At 48.1% G+C, this 17,293-nt stretch overlaps 1 protein-coding gene across 1 annotated transcript in view; it reads left to right on the top strand.

The window, feature by feature from the left end:
• Nucleotides 1–17,293, top strand: part of galnt18b (UDP-N-acetyl-alpha-D-galactosamine:polypeptide N-acetylgalactosaminyltransferase 18b) — a 180,368-nt gene that overhangs the window by 108,184 nt on the left and 54,891 nt on the right. Inside the window, exon 8 of the mRNA XM_070898742.1 lies at nucleotides 15,188–15,373. Within this exon, the coding sequence (XP_070754843.1) occupies nucleotides 15,188–15,373 (186 nt within the window). The remainder of the gene's footprint in view (nucleotides 1–15,187; nucleotides 15,374–17,293) is intronic.

Genomic DNA, 17,293 nt, shown 5'->3' with positions numbered 1-17,293 from the left:
TCTGACATCGGGAGCATAGTTGCGGGATTAACCGGGCTTGCCCGGACGATTAGGAGCTTCCAAAACTGCTGTCCAGCAGGTCCATCTAGCTGCCGTCACCTGAGACATTCTATTCATAGACAGCAAAGCATGTACGGTGTGGGGACACTTGACAATCAGCTTTTGGTCAAGGACTAGACCCGCAGTGATCATTACCGCTCGACATGTAGCTTCCATGGCCCTTAGGCAACTTCCCCATCCGAGGGCTACCGCATCCAGTTTTGCCGAATAATAGCCAATAAGTCTTTGCCGATCCCCATGTTCTTGTGTCAGTATAGCTGTCATATATCCTTCTTTCTCATGGACAAACAGGGTAAATGGCTTACCACTGTCGGGGATTCCCAGAGCCGGTGCCGAACACAAAGCCTTTTTCAAACTCGGGAAGGCCTCTTGCTGTTCCTTAGTGAGGGTGATGGCTTCTTTAGAGGCACGTTTCCCCTTTAAGATATCATTCAATGGCTGAGCAAGCTGTGTGAAGGAGTCAATCCAATTTCTGTTAAAGTTACACAATCCCAAAAAAAGACCTTAGTTCCTGAATAGTGGTGGGTTTTTTAGCAGCCCGAATGGCTGCAGTTCTATCCTGGGTAAGTTCTCTCTTTCCTTGTGAAATCTTTTGTCCCAGGTATACAACCTCTTCTTGGGATATTTGTGCTTTGTCGATGCTGGCTTTATGTCCTTTCAGCCAAAGGTGGTCCAGCAAAGCTCGTAAATCTTGTTCATGCTGTTCTTCCATGTTTGAAGCTAGCAGGATATCGTCTACATATTGGATGACTGTGGATGACAGGGGAGGTAATTCTCGCAAATGGCTTTGTAAAGCCATGTGGAATACCGTAAGGCTGTTGTGGAAACCCTGCGGTAACCGGGTCCAAGTATACTGTTGTCCTTGGACCGTGAAAGCAAACCACTGTCGAACCTCCGGTGCCAGAGGCACCGACCAAAATCCGTTGGCCATATCTATAACCGAGAAATATTTATGTTCCGGTTTGAGGGCATTAAAAATGGTGGAGGATTCTGCGACCAAAGGAACTTTTTGATCAATACACTGGTTAGCTTTCCTATAATCGACAATCAAACGCCAAGTCTCATTAGATTTCTGTACCGGCCACACGGGGCTATTGGAGGAGCTATGCGTTTTAATAAGCACCCCTTGTTTCTCCAATTGCTAAGATTCCCGCGATGGCAGTTGGACTGATGGGATACTGTTTAGTGCATGGAGGCTTGGTCCCGGTAACTGACGCAGGCTCCATCTGGAGTAGGCCACAATCGTTCTTATCTTTAGCCCATATCGGGTGTTCTTTCAATTCTTCTTTCTTCAAAGTTCTAATTGACCATGTCACCCGACCATTCTCGAAATGCAACGATGAATCTACTTGGATTAGAACGTCCATTCCCAAAAGGGGTTGATCTGCTGGGCCGATCCAGACCAGCGTGGTTAGTTCATGTGGACCCAGCCCTATAAATACCAGTGTTGTCATTTTAATTTCCATTTTATGGCCCCCAACTCCATAGGCTGTATGTGCTCTACCATCCAACGACAAAAAGTCTCCATATTGTAGGGGTAAGCATGTTAATTCCGCCCCTGTGTCTAAAAGACAGTCCCTCACAGTTATATATAGCCCATCTCCCCTTTGTTGTATTAGTGCGAGGAGGGGGGCCAGGGTGGGCTCTAATCGTTTTTTGCTATCCCAAATAACTCCTTCTGTTGTTGTATTGTCAGTCGCTTAAATGCTTCTATGAGGTCGTTATCTTGTGACAAACCTGGTTTGTTGGTTGAATTGTATCCCTGGCTGCGTCCTCTTCCCCAGCCACGACCTTGCTGTTTTGCCCTGCACGTCTTGGCCCAGTGACCTTCTTTCCCACAATAATGACATTTTCTGGGTAATTTTCCTAATAACTGTTTATCGGAATCCTGGGATTTCCATCCCATAGCCTGTACAGCTCGGACTTTAGCTCCCATATCCCGATCTAATTGGTTACATCGATCCACCAATGCTGCAAAGATAGTTCCTCTATCTTCCCAGTCCGGTAACACTACCTTAAGCATTTTGGACAGTTCCGGCTTTAGACCTGCCACGAAAGCTGCTTTCAGGGGTCCAAACACTTGTTCATCCATTTCCTCATCCGTATTATTCATACCCGAATGTTCTAGCCACGTGCATCTAAATCGCTCGTCATACTCCAGGACCTCCTCTGTTCCTTTCTGTTGGCAGGCTGCAATTTTTCCCCAGTCTGTCTTAGCTGGACTGAAGGTTTGCAGCCAGTGTTTAATCGCCTCCCATCCTGCGTCTAATTCTTGCTAATCCTGCCCCAAAGCTTCATCTACCTTGTCGTGCAATTTTCTTCCTTGTGTTTTTGGCACCATTATGGTCAAAATTTGCACTCCGTCCCAGGGATGAAGTTGATATATATTTCTTAAGCGGTCCAATTGGTCCCACGGTTTTACTCCCCCTTTCTTTGGATTGGGCAATTCCTTGGACCATTTATCAATTTTCTCTGGGTCTGCCGGATCATGAACTAAATATTCTGCATACACCCTTTTCCTCGTTTTTTTGGTTCCGCCCTCATCCGCAGTCTCTTCTGATTTGACTACAACTCGTCTTTTTTTAAACGGGGCAAAGCACACCCCTAATTCTTCATCCTCCGACCCTGTATCGTCGGAGGACTCAGAAACCGTATCTATTCCTCGGTCGTGTCTTCGGGTTTGCGCTTTTAATTTATCCAAACATGGGTACCCTGGGAATTGACTGATACATTTTCCTTTTCCTATTACTGTCTCTTGACCTAATGATTTTTACCATTCTTTAATTTCACCTTTCAGATCTTTAACTTCCGCTTCTGCCTTTTCAAGTTCAAATCTTTTCTGTCACAGCTGTGCACAAACTGCTTGCAATTGGTCCTTTGTACTGGTCAGTTCTCGATCATGTTGGGAACACATTATAATTTCATTCCGCTTTCGGATCTGTCCCATAACGGCTAGGGACCATCTAGTTCGCTCTTTAATTTTCATATGGGTCGTTTTTCTCCAAACCCTTTTAATCTCGTCCAAGGACCATTGTCCTTTGGAGGTACCGTATTTTTCTTCGATCTTAATACAGGTTTTAGATAAGTTGAATTGTTGCTCTATGTATTCTTTCAACTGTTCGAGGATTTCATCTATCAAAACCTCAGGTGGTACCTGCCCACCTTTAACAGTTGTAGGCAATTCTTGCTCTTATCTCCTGCTGCCATAATACTGATTTCTTTACTGGGGTCTCGAGTTGTAGGCTTTCCAGCCGATCAGTGGGTCGGTGATTAATTAACTAACACACCACCGAAGTTAGACGTCTATGGGACCTCGAGCCGACAACCAACCGGAGGGTTCGCAAACCGGAGGCTTTCGGAATCGCGTAGAAGGAGAGGCGAATTTAGACTTTTGAACGAGGACTTTTATAAAGAGGAGTTCTCACCTCACTATGTAGGTCCGATGTCCAAAATTCAGTTTCTTCCCTCAGCGATCCTGTTTGTGACGGCAAAATTGTTAGATCTCTTAATTTCCAATACGAACTCCGGTTGTAGTTTTAATGTAACTTTATTCTGGCAGCAGCAACAAGCTTCTGGCTTTAAGCCAGGCCTTTGTCCTTCTGAGACCACATGGTCAAAATGGCTGTACTTATACCTGGTTCAATTTACAGAAAAGAACTCGCCTTCTTTGACCTTATTGGCTCAATTGATAGTCTGTTAACCTTTTAATTGGCTCGCTACACAAAGGTCCTAAAATGTCAAGTTGATTGATGACTTAATGCAACATGCTGATTGCATGTAGCAGCTTTGACTTGGGGTCTGTGAATTTTCAAAACTGCAGCCAGGCTGCAGAGCTTGAATTCTCTATCACCTCCACCGCTGACCCTTGCTCCCCGTTTCTTCTCTCTCAGCGGCAATGGCGCCTCTTCACCCATCTTGCTCCCTTTTGCCATCTTTATCTCCCTGCTCCCATCCTGCTGCCCCTTTAAGGCTCCTGCCTCTTGCACCCTCTTTGTGTCTTGCCTCCCTCCTGTTCCACAAGATGTCCGACTCCCAGTCTTTCTTTGGAGTACTTACACTTACCCCGCGCCCTGCTCCCGCCCACCCCCCACAGACACCCGATTGTTTAGGGAGAGCCGAGGCATGTTATGGCTCGACTCTGCCCTTGACCCGTGCTGACCTCCGCTGTCTGTGTCCTTTTGTGACTTCAGACACTTATCCAATTCCCTTTTGAAAGCCACAATTGAATCTGCCTCCACCACCCTTTCCGGCAGTGCAGTCCAGATCCTAACCTAGATCCTGCATAAAGAAGGTTTTTCTTTCGTCGCCTTTGTTTGGGTTATGGTGATAGGGTCGCCATATTAGAAAAAGGATATCGAGGCACTGAAGAGGTCGCAGGGAAGATTTACATGGATGATACCAAAAATGCAAGGGTATACATATTAGGAACAGGCTGGGTCTCTTCTCTTGAAAAAAGGTTGAGGGGTGATCTGATAGAGGTCTTTAAAATCATGATTTTGATAGAGTGGATACAGAGAGAATGTTTCCACTTGTGGGGAAGAGCAAAACTAGAGGCCATAAATATAAGATCGTCACCAAGAAATCCAATAGGGAACTTCTTTACCCAGAGATGGTGAGAATAAGAACAACTCTGGAGACCTGCAATAAAAGACTAAGGTCACACTTTACTTTGAGCTCACAGTGTTCAGTCTGACTCTTTCTCTATACACAACAGTATTCATTGAGGGGATGTGGGCATCGCTGGCAAGGCCGGCATTTATTGCCCATCCCTGATTGCCCCTTGAGAAGCTGGTGGTGAGCCGCCTTCTTGAACCGCTGCAGTCCGTGTGGTGAAGGTGCTCCCACAATGCTGACTTTGCTTGGTACAACTGAGTGTCTCACTGGACCTGTCAAAAGCCCAGCGGGAGATCGAGCCAGCGGCAGTTGGTGAGAGGGGAGCGACCTGTCAAAAGCCCAGCGGGAGATCGAGCCAGCGGCAGTTGGTGAGAGGGGAGCGACCTGTCAAAAGCCCAGCGGGAGATCGAGCCAGCGGCAGTTGGTGAGAGGGGAGCGACCTGTCAAAAGCCCAGCGGGAGATCGAGAGCCAGCGGCAGTTGGTGAGAGGGGAGCGACCTGTCAAAAGCCCAGCGGGAGATCGAGAGCCAGCGGCAGTTGGTGAGAGGGGAGCGACCTGTCAAAAGCCCAGCGGGAGATCGAGAGCCAGCGGCAGTTGGTGAGAGGGGAGCGACCTGTCAAAAGCCCAGCGGGAGATCGAGAGCCAGCGGCAGTTGGTGAGAGGGGAGCGACCTGTCAAAAGCCCAGCGGGAGATCGAGAGCCAGCGGCAGTTGGTGAGAGGGGAGCGACCTGTCAAAAGCCCAGCGGGAGATCGAGAGCCAGCGGCAGTTGGTGAGAGGGGAGCGACCTGTCAAAAGCCCAGCGGGAGATCGAGAGCCAGCGGCAGTTGGTGAGAGGGGAGCGACCTGTCAAAAGCCCAGCGGGAGATCGAGAGCCAGCGGCAGTTGGTGAGAGGGGAGCGACCTGTCAAAAGCCCAGCGGGAGATCGAGAGCCAGCGGCAGTTGGTGAGAGGGGAGCGACCTGTCAAAAGCCCAGCGGGAGATCGAGAGCCAGCGGCAGTTGGTGAGAGGGGAGCGACCTGTCAAAAGCCCAGCGGGAGATCGAGAGCCAGCGGCAGTTGGTGAGAGGGGAGCGACCTGTCAAAAGCCCAGCGGGAGATCGAGAGCCAGCGGCAGTTGGTGAGAGGGGAGCGACCTGTCAAAAGCCCAGCGGGAGATCGAGAGCCAGCGGCAGTTGGTGAGAGGGGAGCGACCTGTCAAAAGCCCAGCGGGAGATCGAGCCAGCGGCAGTTGGTGAGAGGGGAGCGACCTGTCAAAAGCCCAGCGGGAGATCGAGAGCCAGCGGCAGTTGGTGAGAGGGGAGCGACCTGTCAAAAGCCCAGCGGGAGATCGAGAGCCAGCGGCAGTTGGTGAGAGGGGAGCGACCTGTCAAAAGCCCAGCGGGAGATCGAGAGCCAGCGGCAGTTGGTGAGAGGGGAGCGACCTGTCAAAAGCCCAGCGGGAGATCGAGAGCCAGCGGCAGTTGTTGAGAGGGGAGCGACCTGTCAAAAGCCCAGCGGGAGATCGAGAGCCAGCGGCAGTTGGTGAGAGGGGAGCGACCTGTCAAAAGCCCAGCGGGAGATCGAGAGCCAGCGGCAGTTGGTGAGAGGGGAGCGACCTGTCAAAAGCCCAGCGGGAGATCGAGAGCCAGCGGCAGTTGGTGAGAGGGGAGCGACCTGTCAAAAGCCCAGCGGGAGATCGAGAGCCAGCGGCAGTTGGTGAGAGGGGAGCGACCTGTCAAAAGCCCAGCGGGAGATCGAGAGCCAGCGGCAGTTGGTGAGAGGGGAGCGACCTGTCAAAAGCCCAGCGGGAGATCGAGAGCCAGCGGCAGTTGGTGAGAGGGGAGCGACCTGTCAAAAGCCCAGCGGGAGATCGAGAGCCAGCGGCAGTTGGTGAGAGGGGAGCGACCTGTCAAAAGCCCAGCGGGAGATCGAGAGCCAGCGGCAGTTGGTGAGAGGGGAGCGACCTGTCAAAAGCCCAGCGGGAGATCGAGAGCCAGCGGCAGTTGGTGAGAGGGGAGCGACCTGTCAAAAGCCCAGCGGGAGATCGAGAGCCAGCGGCAGTTGGTGAGAGGGGAGCGACCTGTCAAAAGCATACTGGTGCAGCTACAGCGGGAGAGAAAGCAAAATAGAAGTAGAAAGTAATCAAAAAGTGACGTCACAGCCAATGGGGTAAGTGATTGGCTGGTGTTGGGTGAGTAGCTTTTCTTTTATTTTTTATATCAGTAAGTGAACTATAACATTGTTATTACCAATTTAAGGGTATCTAAGGTTAAGACATGGCAGGAGAGCTCAGTCATGTGATATGCTCCTCCTGTACCATGTGGGAACTCGGGGACACTTCCGGTGTCCCTGACGACTACGTGTGTGGGAAGTGTATCCGCCTCGAGCTCTTGACGGTCCGCGTTGCAGAATTGGAGCTGAAGGTGGATTCACTCTGGAGCATCCACGATGCTGAGAATGACGTGAGTATCACGTGTAGTGAGTTGGTCTTACCGCAGGAGAAGGGTCCACAGCCAGATATGGAATGGAAGACCAACAGGAAGAGCAGTGCAAGAAAGATAGTGCAGGAGTCCCCTGTGGTCATCCCCCTGCAAAACAGATACACTGCTTTGAGTACTGTTGGGGAGGATGACTCATCAGGGGAGGGCAGCAGCAGCCAAGTTCATGGCACCGTAGGTGGCTCTGCTGCAAAGGAGGGCAGGAAAAAGAGTGGGAGCGCGATAGTGATAGGGGATTCGATGGTGAGGGGAATAGATAGGCGTTTCTGCGGACGCAACCGAGACTCCAGGATGGTATGTTGCCTCCCTGGTGCAAGGGTCAAGGATGTCTCGGAGCGGGTGCAGGACATTCTGAAATGGGAGGGAGAACAGCCAGTTGTCGTGGTGCACATTGGTACCAACGACATAGGTAAAAAAAGGGATGAGGTCCTACGAAAAGAATTTAAGGAGCTAGGAGCTAAATTAAAAAGTAGGACCTCAAAAGTAGTAATCTCGGGATTGCTACCAGTGCCACGTGCTAGTCAGAGTAGGAATCGCAGGATAGCGCAGATGAATACATGGCTTGAGCAGTGGTGCAGCAGGGAGGGATTCAAATTCTTGGGGCATTGGAACCGGTTCTGGGGGAGGTGGGACCAGTACAAACCGGACGGTCTGCACCTGGGCAGGTCCGGAACCAATGTCCTAGGGGGAGTGTTTGCTAGTGCTGTTGGGGAGGAGTTAAACTAATATTGCAGGGGGATGGGAACCTATACAGGGAGACAGAGGGAGACAAAAAGGAAGCAAAAGCAAAAGACAGAAAGGAGATGAGGAAAAGTGGAGGGCAGAGAAACCCAAGGCAAAGAACAAAAAGGGCCACTGTACAGCAAAATTCTAAAAGGACAAAGGGTGTTAAAAAAACAAGCCTGAAGGCTTTGTGTCTTAATGCAAGGAGTATCCGCAATAAGGTGGATGAATTAATTGTGCAAATAGATGTTAACAAATATGATGTGATTGGGATTACGGAGACGTGGCTCCAGGATGATCAGGGCTGGGAACTCAACATCCAGGGGTATTCAACATTCAGGAAGGATAGAATAAAAGGAAAAGGAGGTGGGGTAGCATTACTGGTTAAAGAGGAGATTAATGCAATAGTTAGGAAAGACATTAGCTTGGATGATGTGGAATCTATATGGGTGGAGCTGCAGAACACTAAAGGGCAAAAATCGTTAGTGGGAGTTGTGTACAGACCTCCAAACAGTAGTAGTGATGTTGGGGAGGGCATCAAACAGGAAATTAGGAGTGCATGCAATAAAGGTGCAGCAGTTATAATGGGTGACTTTAATATGCACATAGATTGGGCTAGCCAAACTGGAAGCAATACGGTGGAGGAGGATTTCCTGGAATGCATAAGGGATGGTTTTCTAGACCAATATGTCGAGGAACCAACTAGGGGGGAGGCCATCTTAGACTGGGTGTTGTGTAATGAGAGAGGATTAATTAGCAATCTCATTGTGCGAGGCCCCTTGGGGAAGAGTGACCATAATATGGTGGAATTCTACATTAGGATGGAGAATGAAACAGTTAATTCAGAGACCATGGTCCAGAACTTAAAGAAGGGTAACTTTGAAGGTATGAGGCATGAATTGGCTAAGATAGATTGGCTAATGATACTTAAGGGGTTGACTGTGGATGGGCAATGGCAGACATTTAGAGAACGCATGGATGAATTACAACAATTGTACATTCCTGTCTGGCGTAAAAATAAAAAAGGGAAGGTGGCTCAACCGTGGCTATCTAGGGAAATCAGGGATAGTATTAAAGCCAAGGAAGTGGCATACAAATTGGCCAGAAATAGCAGCGAACCTGAGGACTGGGAGAAATTTAGAACTCAGCAGAGGAGGACAAAGGGTTTGATTAGGGCAGGGAAAATGGAGTACGAGAAGAAGCTTGCAGGGAACATTAAGGCGGATTGCAAAAGTTTCTATAGGTATGTAAAGAGAAAGAGGTTAGTAAAAACAAACGTAGGTCCCCTGCAGTCAGAATCAGGGGAAGTCATAACGGGGAACAAAGAAATGGCAGACCAATTGAACAAGTACTTTGGTTCAGTATTCACTAAGGAGGACACAAACAACCTTCCGGATATAAAAGTGGTCAGAGGGTCTATTAAAGAGGAGGAACTGAGGGAAATCTTTATTAGTCGGGAAATTGTGTTGGGGAAATTGATGGGATTGAAGGCCGATAAATCCCCAGGGCCTGATGGACTGCATCCCAGAGTACTTAAGGAGGTGGCCTTGGAAATAGCGGATGCATTGACAGTCATTTTCCAACATTCCATTGACTCTGGATCAGTTCCTATCGAGTGGAGGGTAGCCAATGTAACCCCACTTTTTAAAAAAGGAGGGAGAGAGAAAACAGGGAATTATAGACCGGTCAGCCTGACCTCAGTAGTGGGTAAAATGATGGAATCAATTATTAAGGATGTCATAGCAGCGCATTTGGAAAATGGTGACATGATAGGTCCAAGTCAGCATGGATTTGTAAAAGGGAGATCATGCTTGACAAATCTTCTGGAATTTTTTGAGGATGTTTCCAATAAAGTGGACAAAGGAGTACCAGTTGATGTGGTATATTTGGACTTTCAGAAGGCTTTCGACAAGGTCCCACACAGGAGATTAATGTGCAAAGTTAAAGCACATGGGATTGGGGGTAGTGTGCTGACGTGGATTGAGAACTGGTTGTCAGACAGGAAGCAAAGAGTAGGAGTAAATGGGTACTTTTCGGAATGGCAGGCAGTGACTAGTGGGGTACCGCAGGGTTCTGTGCTGGGGCCCCAGCTGTTTACATTATACATTAATGATTTAGACGAAGGGATTAAATGTAGTATCTCCAAATTTGCGGATGACACTAAGTTGGGTGGCAGTGTGAGCTGCGAGGAGGATGCTATGAGGCTACAGAGTGACTTGGATAGGTTAGGTGAGTGGGCAAATGCGTGGCAGATGAAGTATAATGTGGATAAATGTGAGGTTATCCACTTTGGTGGTAAAAACAGAGAGACAGACTATTATCTGAATGGTGACAGATTAGGAAAAGGGAAGGTGCAACGAGACCTGGGTGTCATGGTACATCAGTCATTGAAGGTTGGCATGCAGGTACAGCAGGCGGTTAAGAAAGCAAATGGCATGTTGGCCTTCATAGCGAGGGGATTTGAGTACAGGGGCAGGGAGGTGTTGCTACAGTTGTACAGGGCCTTGGTGAGGCCACACCTGGAGTATTGTGTACAGTTTTGGTCTCCTAACTTGAGGAAGGACATACTTGCTGTTGAGGGAGTGCAGCGAAGATTCACCAGACTGATTCCCGGGATGGTGGGACTGACCTATCAAGAAAGACTGAATCAACTGGGCTTGTATTCACTGGAGTTCAGAAGAGTGAGAGGGGACCTCATAGAAACGTTTAAAATTCTGACGGGTTTGGACAGGTTGGATGCAGGAAGAATGTTCCCAATGTTGGGGAAGTCCAGAACCAGGGGTCACAGTCTAAGGATAAGGGGTAAGCCATTTAGGACCGAGATAAGGAGAAACTTCTTCACCCAGAGAGTGGTGAACCTGTGGAATTCTCTACCACAGGAAGTAGTTGAGGCCAATTCACTAAATATATTCAAAAGGGAGTTAGATGAAGTCCTTAGTACTCGGGGGATCAAGGGGTATGGCGTGAAAGCAGGAAGTGGGTACTGAAGTTTCATGTTCAGCCATGAACTCGTTGAATGGCGGTGCAGGCTAGAAGGGCTGAATGGCCTGCTCCTGCACCTATTTTCTATGTTTCTATGTTTCTATAATAATTAGGAACAGGAGTAGGCCATCTAGCCCCTCAAGCCTGCTCCGCCATTCAATAAGATCATGACTGATCTGGCCGTGGACTCAGCTCCACTTACCCGCCCGCTCCCCATAACCCCCAATTCCCTTATTGGTTAAAAATCTATCTATCTGTGACTTGAATACATTCAATGAGCTAGCCTCAACTGCTTCCTTGGGCAGAGAATTCCACAGATTCACAACCCTCTAGGAAAAATTCCTTCTCAACTCGGTTTTAAATTGGCTCCCCCATATTTTGAGGCTGTGCCCCCTAGTTCTAGTCTCCCCGACCAGTGGAAACAACCTCTCTGCCTCTATCTTGTCTATCCCTTTCATTATTTTAAATGTTTCTATAAGATCACCCCTCATCCTTCTGAACTCCAACGAGTAAAGACCCAGTCTACTCAATCTATCATCATAAGGTAACCCCCTCATCTCCGGAATCAGCCTAGTGAATCGTCTCTGTACCCCCTCCAAAGCTAGTATATCCTTTCTTAAGTAAGGTGACCAAAACTGCACGCGGTACTCCAGGTGCGGCCTCACCAATACCCTGTACAGTTGCAGCAGGACCTCCCTGCTTTTGTACTCCATCCCTCTCGCAATGAAGGCCAACATTCCATTCGCCTTCCTGATTACCTGCTGCACCTGCAAACTAACTTTTTGGAATTCATGCACAAGGACCCCCAGGTCCCTCTGCACCGCAGCATGTTGTAATTTCTCCCCATTCAAATAATATTCCCTTTTACTGTTTTTTTTTCCAAGGTGGATGACCTCACTTTTTCCGACAGTGTATTCCATCTGCCAAACCTTAGCCCATTCGCTTAACCTATCTAAATCTCTTTGCAGCCTCTCTGTATCCTCTACACAACCCGCTTTCCCACTAATCTTTGTGTCATCTGCAAATTTTGTTACACTACACTCTGTCCCCTCTTCCAGGTCATCTATGTATATTGTAAACAGTTGTGGTCCCAGCACCGATCCCTGTGGCACACCATTAACCACCGATTTCCAACCTGAAAAGGACCCATTTATCCCGACTCTCTGCTTTCTGTTAGCCAGCCAATTGTCGATCCATGCTAATACATTTCCTCCGACTCTACGTACCTTTATCTTCTGCAGTAACCTTTTGTGTGGCACCTTATCGAATGCTTTTTGGAAATCTAAATACACCACATCCATCGGTACACCTCTATCCACCATGCTCGTATATCCTTAAAGAATTCCAGTAAATTAGTTAAACATGATTTCCCCTTCATGAATCCATGTTGTGTCTGCTTGATTGCACTATTCCTATCTAGATGTCCCGCTATTTCTTCCTTAATGATAGCTTCAAGCATTTTCCCCACTACAGATGTTAAACTAACAGGCCTATTACCTGCCTTTTGTCTGCCCCCTTTTTTAAACAGAGGCATTACATTAGCTGCTTTCCAATCCGCTGGTACCTTCTCAGAGTCCAGAGAATTTTGGTAGATTATAACGAATGCATCTGCTATAACTTCTGTCATCTCTTTTAATACCCTGGGATGCATTTCATCAGGACCAGGGGACTTGTCTACCTTGAGTCCCATTAGCCTGTCCAGCACTACCCCCCTTGTGATGGTGATTATCTCAAGGTTCTCCCTTCCCACATCCCGTGACCAGCAATTTTTGGCATGGTTTTTGTGTCTTCCACTGTGAAGACCGAAGCAAATAATTGTTTAAGGTCTCAGCCATTTCCACATTTCCCATTATTAAATCCCCCTTCTCATCTTCTAAGGGACCAACATTTACTTTAGTCACTCTTTTCCGTTTTATATATTGGTAAAAGCTTTTACTATCCGTTTTTATGTTTTGCGGAAGTTTACTTTCGTAATCAATCTTTCCTTTCTTTATTGCTTTCTTAGTCATTCTTTGCTGTCGTTTAAAATTTTTCCAATCTTCTAGTTTCCCACTAACCTTGGCCACCTTATACGCATTGGTTTTTAATTTGATACTCTCCTTTATTTCCTTGGTTATCCATGGCTGGTTATCCCATCTCTTACCGCCCTTCTTTTCCACTGAAATATATTTTTGTTGAGCACTATGAAAGAGCTCCTTAAAAGTCCTCCACTGTTCCTTAATTGTGCCACCGTTTAGTCTGTGCTTCCAGTCTACTTTAGCCAACTCTGCCCTCATCCCACTGTAGTCCCCTTTGTTTAAGCATAGTACGCTCGTTTGAGACACTACTTCCTCACCCTCAATCTGTATTACAAATTCAACCATACTGTGATCACTCATTCCGAGAAGATCTTTTACTCGGAGATCGTTTATTATTCCTGTCTCATTACACAGGACCAGATCTAAGATAGCTTGCTCCCTTGTAGGTTCTGTAACATACTGTTCGAAGAAACAATCCCGTATGCATTCTATAAATGTGGAACTCGCTGCCACAGGGAGTGGTTGAAGCGAATAGTATCGATGCATTTAAGGGGAAGCTGGATAAACACATGAGGGAGAAAGGAATAGAAGGATATACTGATGGGGTGAGATGAAGAGGGGTGGGAGGAGGCTCGAGTGGAGCATAACCAGTTGGGCCAAATGGCCTGTTTCTGTGCTGTAGATTCTATGTAACATGTAATCTAGTTGTACCGCACAAGTCATTGTTGGGTTTGGCAGTAGTGAGTGAGCTAACAGGATTATTATTTGACTTTGGCCCAGGACTAACATTCCCACCTTTGAGTCAGAAGGTCTTAATTTTGAACCCCACTCCAGACAGCTTCGGCTCTGGAGCGTAGGGACATGGGAACAAGAGGAGGCCAATCAGCCCCTCGAGCCTGTTCCGCCATTCAATGAGATCATGGCTGATCTGCGACCTAACTCTATGGGCCCAAGTTTCCACATGATTTGCGCCTGATTTTTAGGAGCAACTGGTGGAGAACGGACTATCTTAGAAATCGCAATTCTCCACATTTTTTTTTCTGCAGTTCTAGTCAGGTAGAACAGTTCTACTTTGGAACAGATTTTTTTCTTCAAAAGGGGGCGTGTCTGGCCACTGACGCCTGATTTCAAAGTTTCCACAGTGAAAACGTACTCCAAACTAACTTAGAATGGAGCAAGTGAAGATTTTTGTAGAACTGAAAAAACCTGTTCGACACATTAAAAAATCAGGCGCAGGTTACAAATTAGGCGTCCAGAACGAGGTGGGGGGGAGGGGGGGGGGAAGGGAAGTCATTAAATTCTACAATAAATCCTTAGTTATACTTCTACAAATATTATACAAATAAATCCAACCTGAATAACCATTTATAAGCAAAGAAAAGATTAAATAAACCATCTTCCTACCTGTGTGAAAGTGCTTCAGCCAGCCTCACAAGTTCGTTCGTTCGTTCCCGACGGCAGGGGGGGAGGAGGAAGCCGTTCCAGACGGTGGGCGGGAAGGAGACAGTGAGAAGGCTGCAGGAAGCCTCAGTGCTGATGTGCTGATGGCAATGTGCTTTTATTAAAAAATGTTCAAAAATTAAACAACTACAAAGAACTACAAAAATGGCCGAGTGCCAATGTCTCCTTCACACTGCGCGTGTGCGAACACTCCAACGCGCACGCGCAGGGTTGCCGGCAGGAAAAAACTAATTTAAATAGTACCCGCCCCCTCCCACTTACAAAATCGGCGCGAGTGTAGGCTCCGCCCCCCTGGGCGCCGCGCCAAACAGACAAGGAGCTGCAGGGCTCTCCAGAATCGCGAGTTTTTTTTCCGGCGCCGTTTTAGGCGCGAAAAACGGGCGCCCAGCTCGGAGGGGCGCCCGTTTTTTATCGTGTGTAAACTTGGGCCCTATATACCCACCTTTTCCCCATATCCCTTAATAGCTTTGGTTAACAGAAAGCCATCAATCTCCGATTTAAAATTAATAATTGACCCAGCATCAATTGCAGTTTGCGGAAGCGAGTTCCAAACTTCTACCGCTCTTTGTGTACAGAAGTGTTTCTTAATTTCACTCCAGAAAGGTCTGGCTCTAATTTTTAGACTGTGTCCCCTGGTCCTAGACTCCCCAACCAGCGGGAATAGTTTTTCCCTATCTACCCTATCTGTTCCTCTAAATATCCTGAGAACTTCGATACCGGCTGAGGTCTGTGGGATGCTTGTGTTCGGTGGGTTTGTGTCTCTCATCCAGCTAATCTTTTACAGCATTCTGCACAGGGACAATATTAAATTCTGTTCGACGAGCTAATGGCTGGTGTGTCTCTCCACAGGTCTGGCAGTGTGGGGGCAGTGTCGAGGTCCTCCCATGTTCCAGGCTCGCCCACATCGAGAGAGCCCACAAACCTTACACCACAGATCTCGGCGCCTTTGTCCGCAGAAACGCATTGCGGCTCGCAGAGGTCTGGATGGATGAGTTCAAAAGTCATGTCTACATGGCCTGGAACATCCCAATCGAGGTGGGTTCATTGGGAGATGGCAGACAATCCAATGGCTTCCTTTGATGCACCTGCTCACTGTGCGTTCCGTGATGAGAAGATGGCTGTATACCAAGACTATCATCAAAACTGTCTACACCGCCCATCTCCGCCCCTGCCTCAGCTCATCTGCTGCTGAAACCCTCATCCATGACCTCTAGAATCGACTATTCCATCGCTCTCCAGAATGGCCTCCCATCTTACACCTTCCGTAAACTTCAGCACGTCCCAAACTCAGCCACCCCTTGTCCTAACTCACACCGAGTCCCGCTCACCCATCATCCCCTGTGCTCGCTCACCTCCATTGGCTTCGATCAGCGGGCCATTATCACATTGCTATTCATGGGAGCTTGCTGTGCGCAAATTGTCTGCTGCGTTTCCCACTCTACAACAGTGACCACACTTCAAAAATGACATTATTTGCTGTAAAGCGCTTTGGGACATCCGGTGGTTGAGAAAGGCGTTACATAAATGTAAGTCTTTCTTTCAGGCAGTTTACAGGACATTTCCCCAACAAACCTCTGGGCAATTGACGGGACCACTGCTCCCACATAGCGGGATCCAATAATGGGGCAAAGGGAGGGGGACATGCAACAGAGGCCAGAGTGGAAATATAGGCAAAATATATGGGGTGGGGCGGGGAGAGGGTTTAAAATGCGAGCGGGTTTCCGGCTGATTTCCATTCGATTCACGAGCACCCACAACAGAATGAGGTCTTTACTCCAATTATTGCCAACAGTGAGCACAGCACAGCCAGTAAAACAGGAGTTCCTCAGGAATGTGTCATCGACCAAGTTGGTTTGTCAGCAACAAAAGACAAGACAGCCAAATGGATAGGCGAAAGTCCGAGTGTAGTTTCAAAGTGAAGTGGAGACAGAGGGCGAAAGATGGACCCGGGACGTAATTCAGCCACTGTTCTACGTCATACATCCTGAACGTGTATCTCTATTTACGTTAGAAATTGCTGTGTCTATGTTTACAGTGGTCACATGGGTGGTGTGGCCCTCAGCCGCTTTGGATTCTGGCCTTGAGTTCCTCCATAAACCTCAGCTGCCTGTGCCCTAACTCGCACCAAGTCCCGCTCACCCATCACCCCTGTGCTCGCTGACCTACATTGGCTCCCGGTCCAGCAACATCTCGATTTCAAAATTCTCATCCTCGTTCTCAAATTCCTCCATGGCCTCGCCCCTCCCTATCTCTGTAATCTCCTCCAGCCCCACAACCCCCTGAGATCGCTGCGCTCCTCTAATTCTGCCCTCCTGAGCATCCCTGATTATAATCACTCAACCATTGGTGGCCGTGCCTTCTGTTGCCTGGGCCCCAAGCTCTGGAACTCTCTCCCGAAACCTCTCCGCCTCTCTTTCCTCCTCTAAGATGCTCCTTAAAACCGATCCATTTGACCAAGCTTCTGGTCACCTGCCCTCATGTAGTTCGATGTCAAACCTTTTTGGTCTTATAACACTCCAGTGAAGCCCCTTGGGACATTTCACTATGTTAAGGATGCTATATAAATATATGTTGTTGTTGAATTAACTCCTGTTGTTTGGGGCATCAGCGCGGCTGATAAAGTTGAATTCAGAAGCCCGGAACCCATGAGAGAAACAGAAAAAGGCCTCCGAAACCTTGTCTCGTGCTATCTGTTCGAAGGTGTGATTGTGGCCATGTTGGATGAGGCCAGGATTGTTGTCAGCAGTGTTGCCCCTTCAACGTTGAACAGCGAGCACTCCCACGCTCTCCAGGCCAACATAGGAAATAGGAGCAGAAATTGGCCATTCGGCCCCACGAGCCTGTTCCGCACGAATGTCTACGTAGAATGTCTACACATTGTGGGTAGAAAGGAACTTGCCTTTACCCTCAGTTACAGTGTTCGTGACTCCAGGAATTGTAGACATAGACACACAA

The sequence above is a fragment of the Pristiophorus japonicus genome, chromosome 14, assembly GCF_044704955.1.
Source record: "Pristiophorus japonicus isolate sPriJap1 chromosome 14, sPriJap1.hap1, whole genome shotgun sequence".
NCBI lineage: Eukaryota > Metazoa > Chordata > Chondrichthyes > Pristiophoridae > Pristiophorus > Pristiophorus japonicus.
Note: the sequence above shows the minus strand (reverse complement) of the source record. Positions and strands in the feature narration are given on the sequence as shown.